Here is a 15,403-nt window from a genome sequence, read left to right on the forward strand (position 1 = left end):
TAAATTAGTAAATCATCTATTTTTCCAAAACCTTGATTGCATTTAGTAATGTTTAAAAATATGAATATATTTAAAATGCATTGTATCTGAAACAATTAGTTGACCTTGAATCTGATAAAAGATCTTAAAAAAAGATTAATTTTGGTATTTGAAAAAAAAAAGATTCTAATCTTGCAGGAAAAGCAAACAGAGAACATAAATTTCCAGATATATTTGGCCCTCAGCGCATAAGCAAAAATTTATGCACTCCGTGAATGTCGCCCGTTAATGAGGATCAGCACGATAAATTACGCTTTTAACCAGCAGTTTGTTTAGCCGACCGCTTACGTACTTTTTCCCTTTACTTCTGCACCGTTTTAATCTGACCGGTGCGCGCCGCTTAATGAGTCTATTATATAAGGCAGGAAATCACGCGAGCGGTGTTTAAAGGGTCAGGCCGCCGAGAGAGATAATAAGGGCGTGACTCGCGCCGCGCGCTCTATTAAGTGAAAATAAATGTGTGTGCGTTTTTTTTTTCTTCCCTTCTTCCTCCCTCTTGCGCCGCCGGACGGAAGCGCCGACGAGACACGTTGGAGTGACCCGGAGAACGTTTCCATGCCATGAAGTACCCACCTAAAGTCATTATAAGTCACACGCTCCACGGACCAAGAATATGCAACCGGCGACGCCGCCTTGATGGTGCGGTGCTCGCGCGAGGGTGGCTAATGCCTGGTGTCAGGCCCTGTCTCGCATCCGCCCCGCTCGTCAACTCGCAACTTAATTTGTCGCGGAATATGCCAGGACTGCTTCTGTGCCACGTGTTTTGTCCTAGTTTTGTTGCAGAAAGATACATTAGAACATTTGCAAAGGGAGAATACAATCGACTTTTCATAAAATGATTATCATACTTTGATAAAAAAAATAATAATAACAAAAATTGTAATTAAAAAAAAACTTATTTTACCAAGTTAAAAATGAAAAATGAATAGAAATTTCAATAATTATTTTTTTATAAAAACAGTTTCTGACACCATCTGTGACCAGTGACTTTTTTTAACGTAATTTAAATTGATTAAAAAAAGACGGGACATTTGATTACAAGTCAAAGAGAAACAGGTTGCTTAATATAATTTTTTTTCCAAATGTTTCAATTAAAAACCTTTTTTTAAATTGAACCATTAACCAAGCATAAACTCTGTAAATAATTTTTTTTTAATATATTTGTATGCAAAATTTATTACGCTTATTGTTAGTACCTATTCCATAAAAGTTCTTAAAAAATTTGCATTCCATCCCTTTTAGAAAAGAATGCCTTAAATATGAACGTCAATTTATTTTAGTTGTTCTCATAAATGTTTTTTTTTTCTTCTTCGTCCTTCCTTCAAGAGATGCAAAATTATGAATTCAAGAAGTAGAGTTTGTATCAGAAGATGATTATTCAGGCGAAAAAAACTAATTTCCAGACGAAGCATGTATTAAATTTCCCCATACACTACACAAGCAATATTTCCCTCCTTTCCGAGAAAATCTCGCTTCGCAAAAAAATGGGAGGCTAACGGAACAAGAAAATTGGGCGAGCACGAGAGGACGAGGGAGTGGAAGTTCATCGTGATTAAATAGCCTTTATAAATTTAAGCCTGCATGAAAGATGGAATTCCCAAAATTGTTTATGGCCAGGCCTTTTTCTTGCCGGCCTTTATAGCTCCATCTTTATAGCACTCGGAGATAAGACCTCTGCACTGTATACTCAAAACACACACATAGGCTGCTGCCTTGTAAGTTTACTTTCTTATACACAATAACTTTTTATCACATGGCCATTCAACAACTTTATTTATTGCACGCCGTAATAAACTCACTCTCTCCGCTCGGGCAAATATGATCAATCAGAACGAGCCGAGAGGAGTTCGCACTGCGCATCGCCCGGCCGAATTTATTTATTATATATTATGTGCCGACGCAACCACGTGCAGAACAAATAACTGCTAATCCTTGATTGGTTGAATAATTAAATTCACGGCTGGCGCGGAAATCTGCGATCAAATTGGTCGCCAAATCATGTTAGTCGCTAATCAAATGTACCAACAAAAATTGTTATTCCGATGATTTTGCATTCAAATTTGGTGCCCTCGACCACTGCTGCTGCTGCTAATGGCAAATGCAATTATTTCTGTTGGCCGAATGCCCCCGTGCGCCCTGTCGTCGACCAATTTGGCCATCGCGGCACTCTCAAATTTAATTTGCAGCGATCCAATGCCATCGTTCGCTTGCCCCTCGGAGTAATGCAGTGAAATTTGAACTTTGGTTTTGATCAGTGCTTTGAATATTCATAACGCAATCAGCGCTTAAACTATTAAATTATTAGTATATCCTGTACTAAATTTACTTAAATCTGGCAAATGAATATTATAAGGTATTATCCCTTTTTAAAAATTGTGCTGATATGGAACTTTATTTTCATTTTTTTTTTAATTAAATATGGGTACATTATATTCTAACTATGTATGTCTAAACATAAATTTTTTTTTATATCATACAAAAACATGCCTGTTAACAGGTTTTTTGTTATTTTCGTTTCATTAATTATAATTATGTACTTTTCTTATTTATTTTATTTGTTATATATTCTGTGGTTATGCAACTAGCTCTTTAAAAAGTAAACTAAAATATTATATATAAATAATTTTAAAACAAATATTTTCCAGTTGCATTGAAAATCTTACAATATCGTTTCTGAAGGAGTTTAAATCTTTCTTAACCCTGGGATTTTTTTCTTAATCAATACTTATTTTCATGAATTTAATTAAAATTGAATGAAAACTATATAGAATTAACTATAGAGAAAATTTAAAAGCAGACAGGAGGGATCTCGTAGGTATTGAGCAAAGTGCGTGTGGTCTCGTTTCTTGTCAGTTCAGCGCTCCCCTAGCACTCTCCGGAAAAATAATAAAACCACCCTAATCGGAAATAAATATTGTTATTCCCCTGCATCACGTCTGAAATATGAATATTCGGCCTGCGGACTCTCACCTGTGATCGCATGAGTCAGCTGCTTAATTAAACTCCCCGCCGCCGACCCTTCCGCCTTCGTGCATATAATATCATTTCCACGTCTTTGTGCCAAAACTTGATTCATGCAGCGCAAACACATACACGTCGTCGCCGGGTAAAAATAAACGCGCGTTCGTTCGTTCGTTCATTCGCCCGCCGCTTTTGTTGTTGTTTCACAAAAGAAACTTTTCTAATTTAGCAGCGGGCGAACCTGACTGACTCTCCCTCTCTTGAATTAAACGCAGAGCAACCCATATTTTTACTGCTCTTCCTCGCCTTTGCCAATTGAGTGAGAGGGTCTTTCTTTTTGTACTGCTGCGTGATTAATCCCAAAATATATAATGTAAACGAAAATATTGCGGCCGGTCTTTTCTTCGTATTATTTATTTTTATCGGCACGAACCATTCGACATTCCTTAATGCAATTTATACAAAGCCGGCAGGATAAATCAGAGTGAACGCGGCCGGAATAACTCACCTCCCGGCGTATTTGCCCCTGGAAGGCATGCGACCACACCCACTTGCGTGCGACAACTTATAATTTAGCGTTTAGCGCGAATGCACTCACACTCTCTCACTATATTTTTCACTTGTTATCTCTAAACGTCGGATTTGATTTTCATTCTTTTGAATACCCACACGCATGCCAAAAAAGAGAATAATTTGAACGAACTGTATTGAAATCAAACATCGAAGTCTATCTGTTGATTATGTCAATTTTAACATAGTAAATATTTTTTTTTAATTTGTTCCAATTGAATATTTGCACAAATATATAAGAAATTCAAATAAATTTAATGCAATAATATCTGAATGGAGAATAAATAAAAATAAAATAATAAATAACCAAAATTGGAATTTTTATAAAGGCATGCACGATAAAATATAAAAATATGATAGAAAAATGTGAAGTTAATATTCATAATATAGCACCAGGCAATTTATTTTAATATATATATGTACGACCCAAGGTTTCAGATCTTCTATATAAAACTATAATTCCAATTTCCAATTATGAACAGTATGCAAATTTAAAAATTAAAGAAGAAAATTTTTTAAGTTTTCTGATAATCATATTGTATGACCCTGCTAAATACGAGTTATAAACAATGCATCACAATGCATTAATCAATGTATAATTACAATTATTTAAATTTTATATAAAAGTATAAAATTAAATAGATAGGTTAATAGGAAGCAAAATAAAATATTAAAAATTATATATGTGGTATGTTTAAAAATAAATTATTAATAGTAAAAATTTTTAATCAACAATTTTTGTAAGTCCTGAAAAAGAGGTCACTATGAAAGTAATTCTTTTAGTACGCATTAAACTTTCAACAAAACAGTCCTATTGCGTTTCAGCTCGCATCCAATTGCGACTTTCTTTTCTTTCACCTCCCTCTCGCTCTTCTGCCTTTGGTGAAAATAGCAAAAAAAGAGAAGAGAACCCTTTCTCCGCAGAGAGCCTAATCGAAAAATCTGAAAGTCAAATTCGCCAGTGTTTGCCAAGTGAGTCCCTCTCTTTCGCATTCAATCCGGGCGTCTGCCGCTCTCTCAAAGTAAGCAAGTTTAATCTTGAAATTTTTATTCCCTTTTGTAACGAGAGAGCTGCTGGCAGAAGGGACGTTTTCATTGTTAGGCGTCCGAGCAGCAGGAAATAGTTATTCGGACTCGATTTTATCTCGAGAGAAGTAGCGCCGCCATAATGCACAAGTTTAATTTACAGCCAAGTCTGTTAATTTTCTCTCTCGTGCCATTGTCTTTTGTCGGCGGCCTCCAGGGACGTTATTACACTCTCCGGTGCTATCGCGAAATGCATCATCTTGATGGCTGCGCTGGCGTAAACTATACATACGTATAAATTCCAAAGCTCTTCTCCGGTGTGCGCGGATAATAAATTTCGTCTCCCGCACGTTGGATCTAAACAAAAATATTCTTCTGATGACCCATTTTTTTTCTCCTTCTTTGCTTTCAGAGAAAAATTATCGAGACCGGTATCGTAGAGGACGTTGTGCTCTTTGTGCGAGTTTCTTTTTACGGCCCTCTTTTGTGCTCTCGAGGAAATAATAAAGATTATATGTGTCGCCTTTTACTGTAAACGAATGCGCCGTGAGAGGCCAAGAAGTGCTGCTACTCGTCTACAGTAAAGTGAAAATTATTAAATGCAAACAATGCACTTTTATTATTCGCTCTTGACTGAGGAAAATTGCGGATAATTTCGCTGATACTGGAATTTTACGACACAGAAAACTTTTACGAGGGCGGTGACGATGCTTAATCTTGATCACTTGCGAGCACTTATAATGCACTTTAAAACTTTCCACGATGCCTAATTTTTATCCCAGATCAGTCATTTTAGATGCAAACTTTTAAAACGTCAAATTAAGAGTCTCTCAAGAAGTTTGTGATCTTTAATGCAAAATATGAGTGAATCGTCCCGTTAAAAAAGAAAAATATTGATGATATAAATTTGTATTTTCCAGCGATTTTTTAGCATGGAGTTTGGAATTTAGTTGGAACTATAAAACTCAGCCACCTCCCAGATTTATTCATAGTTAAAAATTCCAATTATAAAAATTCCAATTGCTGAAGATGGCTCCTGTTGCTGTGAAGACTTGATTTAACTATTTCAATAGAAGGAATCATTAAATTAAATGTATTTAAAAAATTATTTTATTTAAAATAATCATCAAAATATAGTCATTTTTGTTTAGAATCAGAAAAATATTCGGTTCACAAATAATAATTTTATATTATTTTAAATAAATGTGTGATGGAAAAACTTATATTTGCCTGAGAAAGGATAAAATGATTGCAATAAAAGTGCTTAAAAAATTATAATTATTGCAGTAAATTTTAATAAATACTTGATTAATTCACAATTTCCAACTCGCTGAATCTTGAATTTTAATCAAAACCACTTTCCTCGTCTTTGGTTCCATCTCAAGGTTTCTCGTTAATTTCCATCTTGAAAGGAAAATTATTTGCGTACATTCGAGTAAAAAACTCATTCGGGTGAGCAAAGTTGAAGGTAAGGCGCAGCAATAATTCCCAAAACACAAATCTGAGCAAATATTTAACCGCAAACTCATTGGTTGACACGAATTTTACCTCGAAGGAGGATCTTCGAGAAAGAGCGAGATATTAAATTTGGGCGATCAATTTGGCAAATGAGTTCATCAAATTCCAATTTGGTTAAATCGGCGGCAGCTTACGATTTATTTACACTTGAACTGCGCCCCAAGTATTATAATTGGAATCCGCGGCGTCTTTTGAGCTCAAAGCGCGCGCGTCTCCGTCGTTGTTCAAAGCAATATTGATTCTGCGCAGACTTAATTTTCTTTCAATTTGCCAGATAATCGGATTAGCACTAATTAAAAAAGACAGGAGCTTTTCTGCAAATTCTTCGTTTCATTCTCTCTCTCGCTCGCGAGCTCTTCCTTTCTTTTTCGGGATTACTGCTGAAAAATCTCGCTTTCTCGCCAGCCGTCCTTTCTCTCTCTGGAGGCGGCGCACCATTCAAGTGTAAATTTCTCGGGTGGCGCAAATTGAATGGAGAGAGTTTTAGTTCGTCGTGCGCTGATTAAACGATATCAGATTTCACTTTGTGTCCCACACCTATGGAGAACAAAAGAGATCGGCGAGACAAAAGCAGCCTTTAAAACGCAGCCGAGCGTGTTTTCAGGGCACGCAAGCAGCAGAATTCTTGAGCGCAACTTTCTTTAATTACGCGCCCGCGCGCGAGAGGATTAGAGTAATGAGAAACACGGCGGCGCTTTTCTGCTCTCGCGTTTCTTGGACCAACACTGCTCGCGCCCCCCATTCAAATGTCCGCTTGATTGTCACCGCATCTGGAGACCTCGGCCTTTGAAAATTTGAATTTCACGCCTGAATCTGTGGTTGTCAAAGAAAGTCTTTGAAAAACCCAAACTTAAGCCGATGAAGACAAAAAGTTGGTTAAATCGCCTTAAAAGTTTTTCAATTAAGGGCAACAATTTAGAATAATTTTTTCTCTTAAATAAAAAATCGCAGCACTATTACAGTCTGTAAAAAAGTTAAAAAAACAAACCGTAATAATTTTGAGCGTTTAAGTAAATATGGAAATATTTTTATCAAGTACAAAAAAAAATCAATTTTCATTGAATTTAATTATTTTAAACTCACCAAAAGTAAAAAAAAACGTTATTGAAAAAGATATTTTTCCTTGATTGTATGTACCGAATTAAAGATCAGTAAATACCCTTATTATAAAATTGTATTTTTTTTTTTACGAAATCGCTTAACTTGTTAATAATAAGTAGGCAACCTGCCTGGCATTTATGGCGTGCGGTACAGCATAGATCAGGTTTACTTTTATCAAGTGAATTTTTACTTTGAATTTCGAAGTTTTGAATAGCCGAAAATTGTTCCTACCTTATGATGTCCGGCGTCCCTGCCACTCCTGCTGTGCTCCATGACAGCTCATTTGGCCGTGCCGAATCTGCAACACCAAAGTCCTAATCAGATTTGGTCTCGTTAAAAAGGCTCGGTTGCGCTGCTCTCGCACCCCGGTGTGCGAAAAATTCCCCCTCAAGTGCGAGTGACAGATTTAACTGCGTTAGCGCCGGTCGGGCACCTGGCAGCCCTCGCTAGGCGCGCGTATATTTAATCTGCTATTTAAACAGGCGCAAGGTAAACCTGTCAACTCGAATGTTAAATATCAACACACTCGTCGCAGCGTTCAGGCGCACACTGCCTGCCGATGCAAACTTTTTGCATTTACATAGTTTGCGCTCCACATTAAAATCTGAATCCATTGTTTGATATGCGAGGCCATGCGTTAAATTTATGTCAAATGAGCAGCTTGCCAATGAGCGAGCGTCAAACACTGTTCCAGGTGTGTATTTGTGCCTGGCGTAAATCCGGCAGATATACGTCCTGGTCTCCGGTGTGTTTGAACGCGTCACTGAATTTGTACGAATCTATTTGCATGTGTGTTTGGGCTGCTCGGGCTGCTGCTAGTGGGCGTTTGTTTGTCCAGCTGGCATTTGTGGTGTGGCAAAGAACTAACCTCTTGACCTTTTGGAAAAATTTTTTGCAATAAAATTCCATCTCTAATAATATGAAAGGGAAATACATATCACGTAAATGGCTAGAGGTGATATTTATTAGCTTTTTAACCTTAAATTTTGAATTCTTACAATTCTTTTGGAGGTAGTTTTTCTCTAAATTAGTCTCTATATTCACTATTTTATTTCAATTATCTTAATTTTTTTTATTGTTCTTTAATTGTCTAATTCTCTATTCTAAATAAAAAATTAGTACATTAAAATAGGAAAAGAAATGTTGTGGACTCTTTCAAAAAGTAGTGCTATGAAATCAAGGTTCAAAATAAATATTTACCTCTTTATTTATTCCCCATTCATTGCTACACAATATACCACATAAAAATAGCACCGTTCAAAGAATGCGGATATCATTACATTAAAATGAATATACTACAAAAAATTTCGCCTTGCTTATAATTAATTAACTCTCATTACATGTTTCCATCGGTTGTGCTATATCTAAAATAATAATTAATAATGGTAAAGTCCTCTCATTTTATTTTTTATTTTCATGTTTAAAATTGATTAATCAGAAAACCTTTCATAGAGATAATAGTGCTTAATTGAATTGTCAATAAGTCTAGCATGTTACCCTGTGAAAAATCAGTAATATAATATTAATATTTTTTTCAATATCGTACATCAAGAAAAATTTGTCCGACACTCAACTTGCCCGTGAGAAGCAAGTGAATGCTGATTCATTTCAATAAGAAACTGTTTGAAATGCACGCGATCTTGTTGCAAATAGAACGGAAGGACAAATTCCCCCTTTCTATTTGCCACAACTACATGGTTTGTGATGCATACGAAAATAGTAAAATAGCATTGTGCACGCTATTCACTCAATTCTTGATGCAAAAGCTTTTTGAATAACTCGCCGTAGTCATCGTCAAGCAGCGTCGTGCAGTGAATGTAATATAATTTTCCATGCACATACAAGCAAAAAAGTTTCATTTCTGAATACGGCTGAATACGACAATATTATTAATGTTCTGATTCTGTTAAAATGCACAAAACATGGATAAAAATTATACAATTTCATTCTATTTGTATTCCTTTTTTTATTTTAAATTGTAAATCTCTGGTGAACAGAAAGAGGAAATAATAATTACATTTTACTATTTAAATATTTTGAACATTATCCCCTCTAATTTAAGCTTTTTTACAGCATTTTCTATAAATGCATTTCCAATTAAAACGATAAAAAACCTCTCTTGCTGTTGTTATTATTTTATTATGTAATGTTTGACCAAATTCATCTCAGATTTCACATTTATAATATTATGGCTTCAACTCGTTAGCCGCTCATGTGGCACAACTGGCTGTGCACTAATGCGGTTTGGACGCTAATTGCGACGTGCAGTAGTTTGCAAAAAAAGTACATTCGCTCCAGACCATCATTACCCTAATTGTTTCCAGCACTAATGACTTAAGCGATGAACCCTTTATAATTTACGTTGAACTGTTTACAAATAAATGTTCTGTTTTTCATCAAAATTGTTTTTCTAAATTTGGATAGGAATCCATACGTGGGCTCTGTCGCCAATTGTAAACGGAATATACTAAAACATAATTGAAACAAATAGGCTGAGAATAATATTTTGATAAATTTGTTGAAAATTTTAATTAATGTATTTTAATTACATATTATTAATTAAAAATATATAATAACTAGATAAAATACATGCTTCCCAAAAATGAAAATAATGAAGGTCAACAAGCACCCACTTAAAAGTTATACCAGTTCAGACAGACACAATTTAGAATTTTCTTTAAAACGAAAAAAAACCCAAATTTGTATTTCAATTGAAGATCTGAAATTAAAATAATTGAATTTTATTATTTTATTCTGATACCAAAAATTTATTTATCAGATGAAGAAAGCAGCTCCAAAAAATAACCACCATGAGATATAACAATAAGATTCCACTGGGTGTTATTGTTGACCCAAGCTTCTCACCGCAAATTTCATTTTTTTCCGCATGAGTTGTATCAAAATGCGCTTGACCTAGATTTTTACAAACGCCTCGGCAGCCTTCGATTTCCTCTGCATTTTTATCATCACCTCCACTTTGAGTAGCAGCAAGAAGCAGTTCCTGCAGTTTTCACTTTTCGAAATTGGCACTCGGCGCTGCGATTATTTTTCGGGCCATTGCACTTTGATGTGCAGTCGAAGCGTGCATTATGTTTATGCCGCGTGAGAGGGAAGGCGGCAGATAGAGCAGCTTTTCTGGAAGAAGCAGATCAACCGGCACATTGGTTCAAACTGCTAATAGAGTTCCTTCTGCATCACATTTTTCTATCGCATTGGCCGATGAGTTGATATATATTTTTCCAGTAGCAAATTCTCACTTGACACGATTGTGAATTCATTAAAATATCCCCAAGGATTCTTCTCCGATCAACCACCTTCACGAAATCATCCTTGAGATGTCGGCGTGCATTTAATGATCAACACACACGCCTCGATGTTGCGGAAATGTGAGCTTCAAAAGTGTGTCAAGTGGGCTCTTGGCAATCTTGAGAGGCGCGCATCCAATTTAAACATCAATCTCAACATTGTATATTATAAGACTTGATAGCGTGTTCTTTGAATCGTTCGTTGTTGTAACGGCAAACAAACTCATGTTCCAAGCCATTCATTTCTCATTTTTCTTTGAGGCAAATATTGTACAAAAATGAATTTGTTCAGAAATTCATACAAACACACGAAAGCATAAAAAAGTACGGTCTGAATTTTTAGATCAAGGGCTGATTATCAGTGAAGTGAATTTATATGGCAACCAATGGCAACGATTTGATCCCACCTCTTTGATGAAAGTTTTCCACACCCAATCGGAAAACAAATTTTATCGCTCACTTTTATCAAAAGTTTAAAATTTTGTGGTTTTGTCAATTTCACGATTGAGGGTTGATTTGTGATTTGAATTTTAAGTCGGCTTAACGTAAATTTAAAATAAATAAAAAATTTTGAGAATTTTATACCAAGTCTAGGTGCATTATTATTGGGAAGCCGGCAGGCATTGCGGAATAATAGTGAGCAATTAATACACTCGGCGTTACCAAGTTGGCTGTTGCTGAATTTATGCCTCGTTAGAAACAAAAGTTGCACAGCCTGCGAGAAAAAGCAGCGAATGGCCGCCATTAATAACAATTTTCGCAGGCGGCGTGTTTCTCGATAAATAAGGGTAAGACAGCTAACGAGCCGAGCAACAATTGCTAATCAGGCGTGCTGCATTTATTCACCTTAATCCGAGTTAGCAAACTCTGATCCCGAACGCTCCACAGGCCAACTTTTGCCTCCTGTTGGTGCGCGCGTGTATGCATGTGCGATAATTCACGTGCGGCTCGTTTTATTTAATAAATCGACTTAATTATTCAACAGACGCTCGCACAGCTTGGTCTGCTTCAGCACGCTTCATCGGCAGCTTTTTCACCTCCAGCACACTTCATTTGCGGCCGTTGCAAACTACTGGTTTTTTTTTTACACAAATTAATCTGCAATAAATTATAGTTTCATTGAAAATTTTTATAAATTTTATATAAAAAGAAAAAACAGGCCAAGAAAAAATTAGCCTAAAAAATAAATATTTTAAATTTTTATTGAACCTTTTATTACAAAATTTGCAGAAAAATAAAAATTTTGCCTTTACTTTTCAATCAGTTAAAAAAGTTTATAGAAACTGATGGAACAAAAACAATTTCAAAACCCAGCCAGCACCTCAGCAAAGCTTTTAAGATGCATGCTAGATCTACAGGCTTTATACCATAAAATGAAATAGATATTCGGCTATTTACGACGGGCACTATAAAGGAGATACACGCGCTCTCGTCAGCAGCCATGCAAAATAAAACGTCGACCTTTTAATAGTGCCGAGACTGATTTTGCTGGTCTTTTTATTGCGGGCCTCAAAATGCCGCATTTTATATAATATGATGTGCTGGCCGGCGGATCATTTTCCAGTCGTTTTATTCATGCGCCGGCCCCCTCGTAAAATAGCAACATCAAATTTCGGTCATACGCATAATAATGCAAACGCGCTCAAGCTCTGCAGTCAATTTATTTCGTTTATGGCAACTGGCCCATTACTCGCTCAAATATTAATGTCCCCTATTTTATATTTCTGCGCCTGATCAATCTTGCTAGATATAAAACTTTGTTTTATTAAGTGAAATGAAATGTAAAATAAATAAATAAATACATATTTTTGAGCAATTTATTCTTCAATTATAAATTTTTTGTGCTATTTTTTCATAAAGAAGAATATTTGTTGCAGAGATGAACTCAAATAAGGTCTTACATTTATTTTTTAATTCACTCTGCCGATTATTTAGAAGACCGAGCAGAGCAACACGGACCATACCCTAATTCACAGATGTTGTTTACTTTGCATTAGCCTGGCAGTATTTGCACAAGGGTATTGCGGAATATAAATGCGGCATGAGCGCGCCTTACAATGATTATTATTACCGCTATTATTGAGAGTGGCGTTGAGTCAACACGAGAGAAAGAGAGATTGTCTGCAGCCTCTTCCCAAGACAATGCCGCTGACAAATGCGTGTGTGCCTATGATGATTAGGGGGTGGCGGGTTGGTGGGAAGGAGGCATGGGGGCGAGTCAACAACAATAACTCTGATTGCTGCTTGACTCAATCGCTTCTTCCATTATTTTTATTCCGCGAGCAGAAAACGAAGAATGAGAAAGAAATGGATAGAAAGATTGATGGTTCCTCGACTCCTTATCATAAAATAAAAATATATTTTTGTGCTCACAATAAGATACAGACAGAAGGTTTTGCATTTTCTAAAATTCTCTTGCTTGTAGATAGACGATAATTAAACATATTTGATTATTTCTCCATAAAAATTAACTTTAAAATTATATCAAATTATAAAATTCATTTTTAAAATTACTTTTAACAATTACGGGTATGTATTTTTATTATGCTTCACACATTTGCGCTTAACAAATTTTTTAATATTTCATTTCATGCGTTTTAAGTAAAAAATTTTTGGTTGATTTTATTATATAATAAATAATATTATTACACTTACAAATCATCATTAACAGATTAATATTTGTGATTTTGGTATTCATGTTTGTATTTCTGGCTTAACAACCTAACAGAGCTAAAATATTTATAAGAGCCAAAATCAATAATTCAGAAATTGTGTTAAATTCGCTTTTTGCCTCAATACATCATAGAATATCCCGAATAACCATTTTAATGAATTATTAAAAGCTGAATCCGTCAGTCAATGGGCAAAAAATTAATTTACACGCCATCGGCAACCTAAATATTGCTTTCAATAGAACACGAATTAATTAATCACCCGTTTGAAAAGTTGCTGGATTAAAAGGCCTGCGACCTCACTATTGAAATCGACGGTTCCATTTCGCGAGCAATCGAGCTTAGTGATTGTGTTTCTGCGGCCGAGTTTGGAGAGTGCATTATGATAAGCGGCGAGTGCGTGAATAAAACATTATTCAGCACATTACTCGAGCCGGGCGTGCGCGAAATAAATGCACGACCACATTTCAACTCAACACCTGCCACACATAATGAATTTCTCACTCGCGCTGCCGCCGACGCCGCTCCAGTTTTTGACGCCGTAAAATTTTATTCGTGTCGCACCATCAACCACATACACATGCACCAATTTGGAACGAGCAAATTTAAATATTAATGCGCGCGGACCATCTGAATTTCAAACGCGGCAGCCCTGCCTGACAAATCTGCCCAAATTAATTTTCGCCCGCGCCTCCCCGACATTTAAACTTTACGGTCCATCCCTGCGGCGCCCGCAACATGATTTTCTCTCTTGAAATGCGTGTTTCGCTCGCTAGGCCAAAGTGCAATTTTCGAACGGCGAAATTCAGCGGACGCTCTCAGCTGAAGTAATTATTTTGCAGTGCAAACAACAAGTAAATTTCGCGTTTACTCAAAATCTGTTTCAAATGGTCAAATTCCAATTTAGTATAATCAAACAGGAAGTAATTAAATTTAACTGATATACAAACAACCGTATGTTATGGATTAAATACATTTATTTTTAGTTTTTTCTCATTAATTCCAATAATTCCAAATAATATTAATAATGTTATTTCCCAATATACACAATATAAAAAAAAAAATTATTATTTATACGGTGGAGTAGAATTTTTTTTATGAAAGTTCAGTATTGCTTATCAGGTTCAGATATTTAGGCAAAGAAATGTAAAATTTTGTTTACATTGTTATTTTAACTTAAAATTGGGAAATTTATTGGGAAGGGGGATTTAATATTTTCTGTTATACAAAAGTACTTATTGTTGGAAGTTAATAATATGTGTATGATAAAAATACAAACCTACACAAGCTTTATATTATATTCCGATGGCGAGTGCAAGATAATTCAATAATTCATTTTCGCGCCCACATTGCGGAGGCGATGCACGATTATTGCCGCCTCTAAAAGAGCACCCCCTGCGGTTGCACAGCAATAATCATAATCATCTTACATTCGGCAAGCGCCCGCAGCGATGCAATTTAAGCAGCACCTCCGTTCCATTTTTTTCTGCATCCAACCAATTCGTCAATGTGATTTAATTTTTAATCATTTAGAGTAAGTGAAACTATGCATCACTGCCTTATTAGTTTTATTCTCACTGTAATATGTAATTTATATTGATACTTTTCACTTCTTTGATGACTTGCATCTGCCTGTAAATAGGTTTTAAAACCATGCATATCATTATAAACGTTCAACTACAACATAAATAAAAAATAATTTTATGACAACAGTTTTTCTATTTCCTACGTAATGAAGTTTTTAAAATGCTCAAACCGATAAATACAAATAACAATTAATAATAATTGAATATCAATATTTTAATGCTCAAAAGTATTAAAATGTGTTTAATAAATTACAAAATTTATAAAGCATAATAATTATATTTCTTTTAGATTATTTAATGGTTGAAAATCATTAACATTTAAAATTTTGTACTGATCATCACAAAGAGAAAGTAAATGCAAAAATAAACCTTACTCATCTTTGCTTGGTTTGATCAATGTGAGCGTGACTGAATCTGGTTGCCGCCAGAGGAGTACCTGATGCTCGAGTAATGGTGATCGATGCGTTTCCAATCCGCCTGCCAACACCAAAACCAACACCTTTTCTCTCTTTTAAGCGCACATCATTACGCTGCGAATATAAATCTGGCAGGCGCAATATTGAAAACCCACACGACGGGAGGCTGAGCGAACCGGGGGTTAGTGTGCGTGACATCCACTTTTATT

The 15,403-nt window shown here is 35.6% G+C and overlaps 1 protein-coding gene across 3 annotated transcripts in view; it reads right to left on the reverse strand.

Moving 5' to 3' along the window:
* LOC132200776 (teneurin-m) overlaps window positions 1-15,403 on the reverse strand; it is a 254,189-nt gene that overhangs the window by 213,332 nt on the left and 25,454 nt on the right. For all 3 annotated transcript variants that reach the window (XM_059626482.1, XM_059626481.1, XM_059626484.1), the window contains exon 4: window positions 7,447-7,513. In XM_059626482.1, coding sequence (XP_059482465.1) covers window positions 7,447-7,488 — 42 coding nt within the window. In that variant the 5' untranslated portion in view covers window positions 7,489-7,513. The remainder of the gene's footprint in view (window positions 1-7,446; window positions 7,514-15,403) is intronic.

This window comes from Neocloeon triangulifer, unplaced genomic scaffold (assembly GCF_031216515.1).
Source record: "Neocloeon triangulifer isolate White Clay Creek 2 clone unplaced genomic scaffold, ASM3121651v1 ptg000014l, whole genome shotgun sequence".
NCBI lineage: Eukaryota > Metazoa > Arthropoda > Insecta > Ephemeroptera > Baetidae > Neocloeon > Neocloeon triangulifer.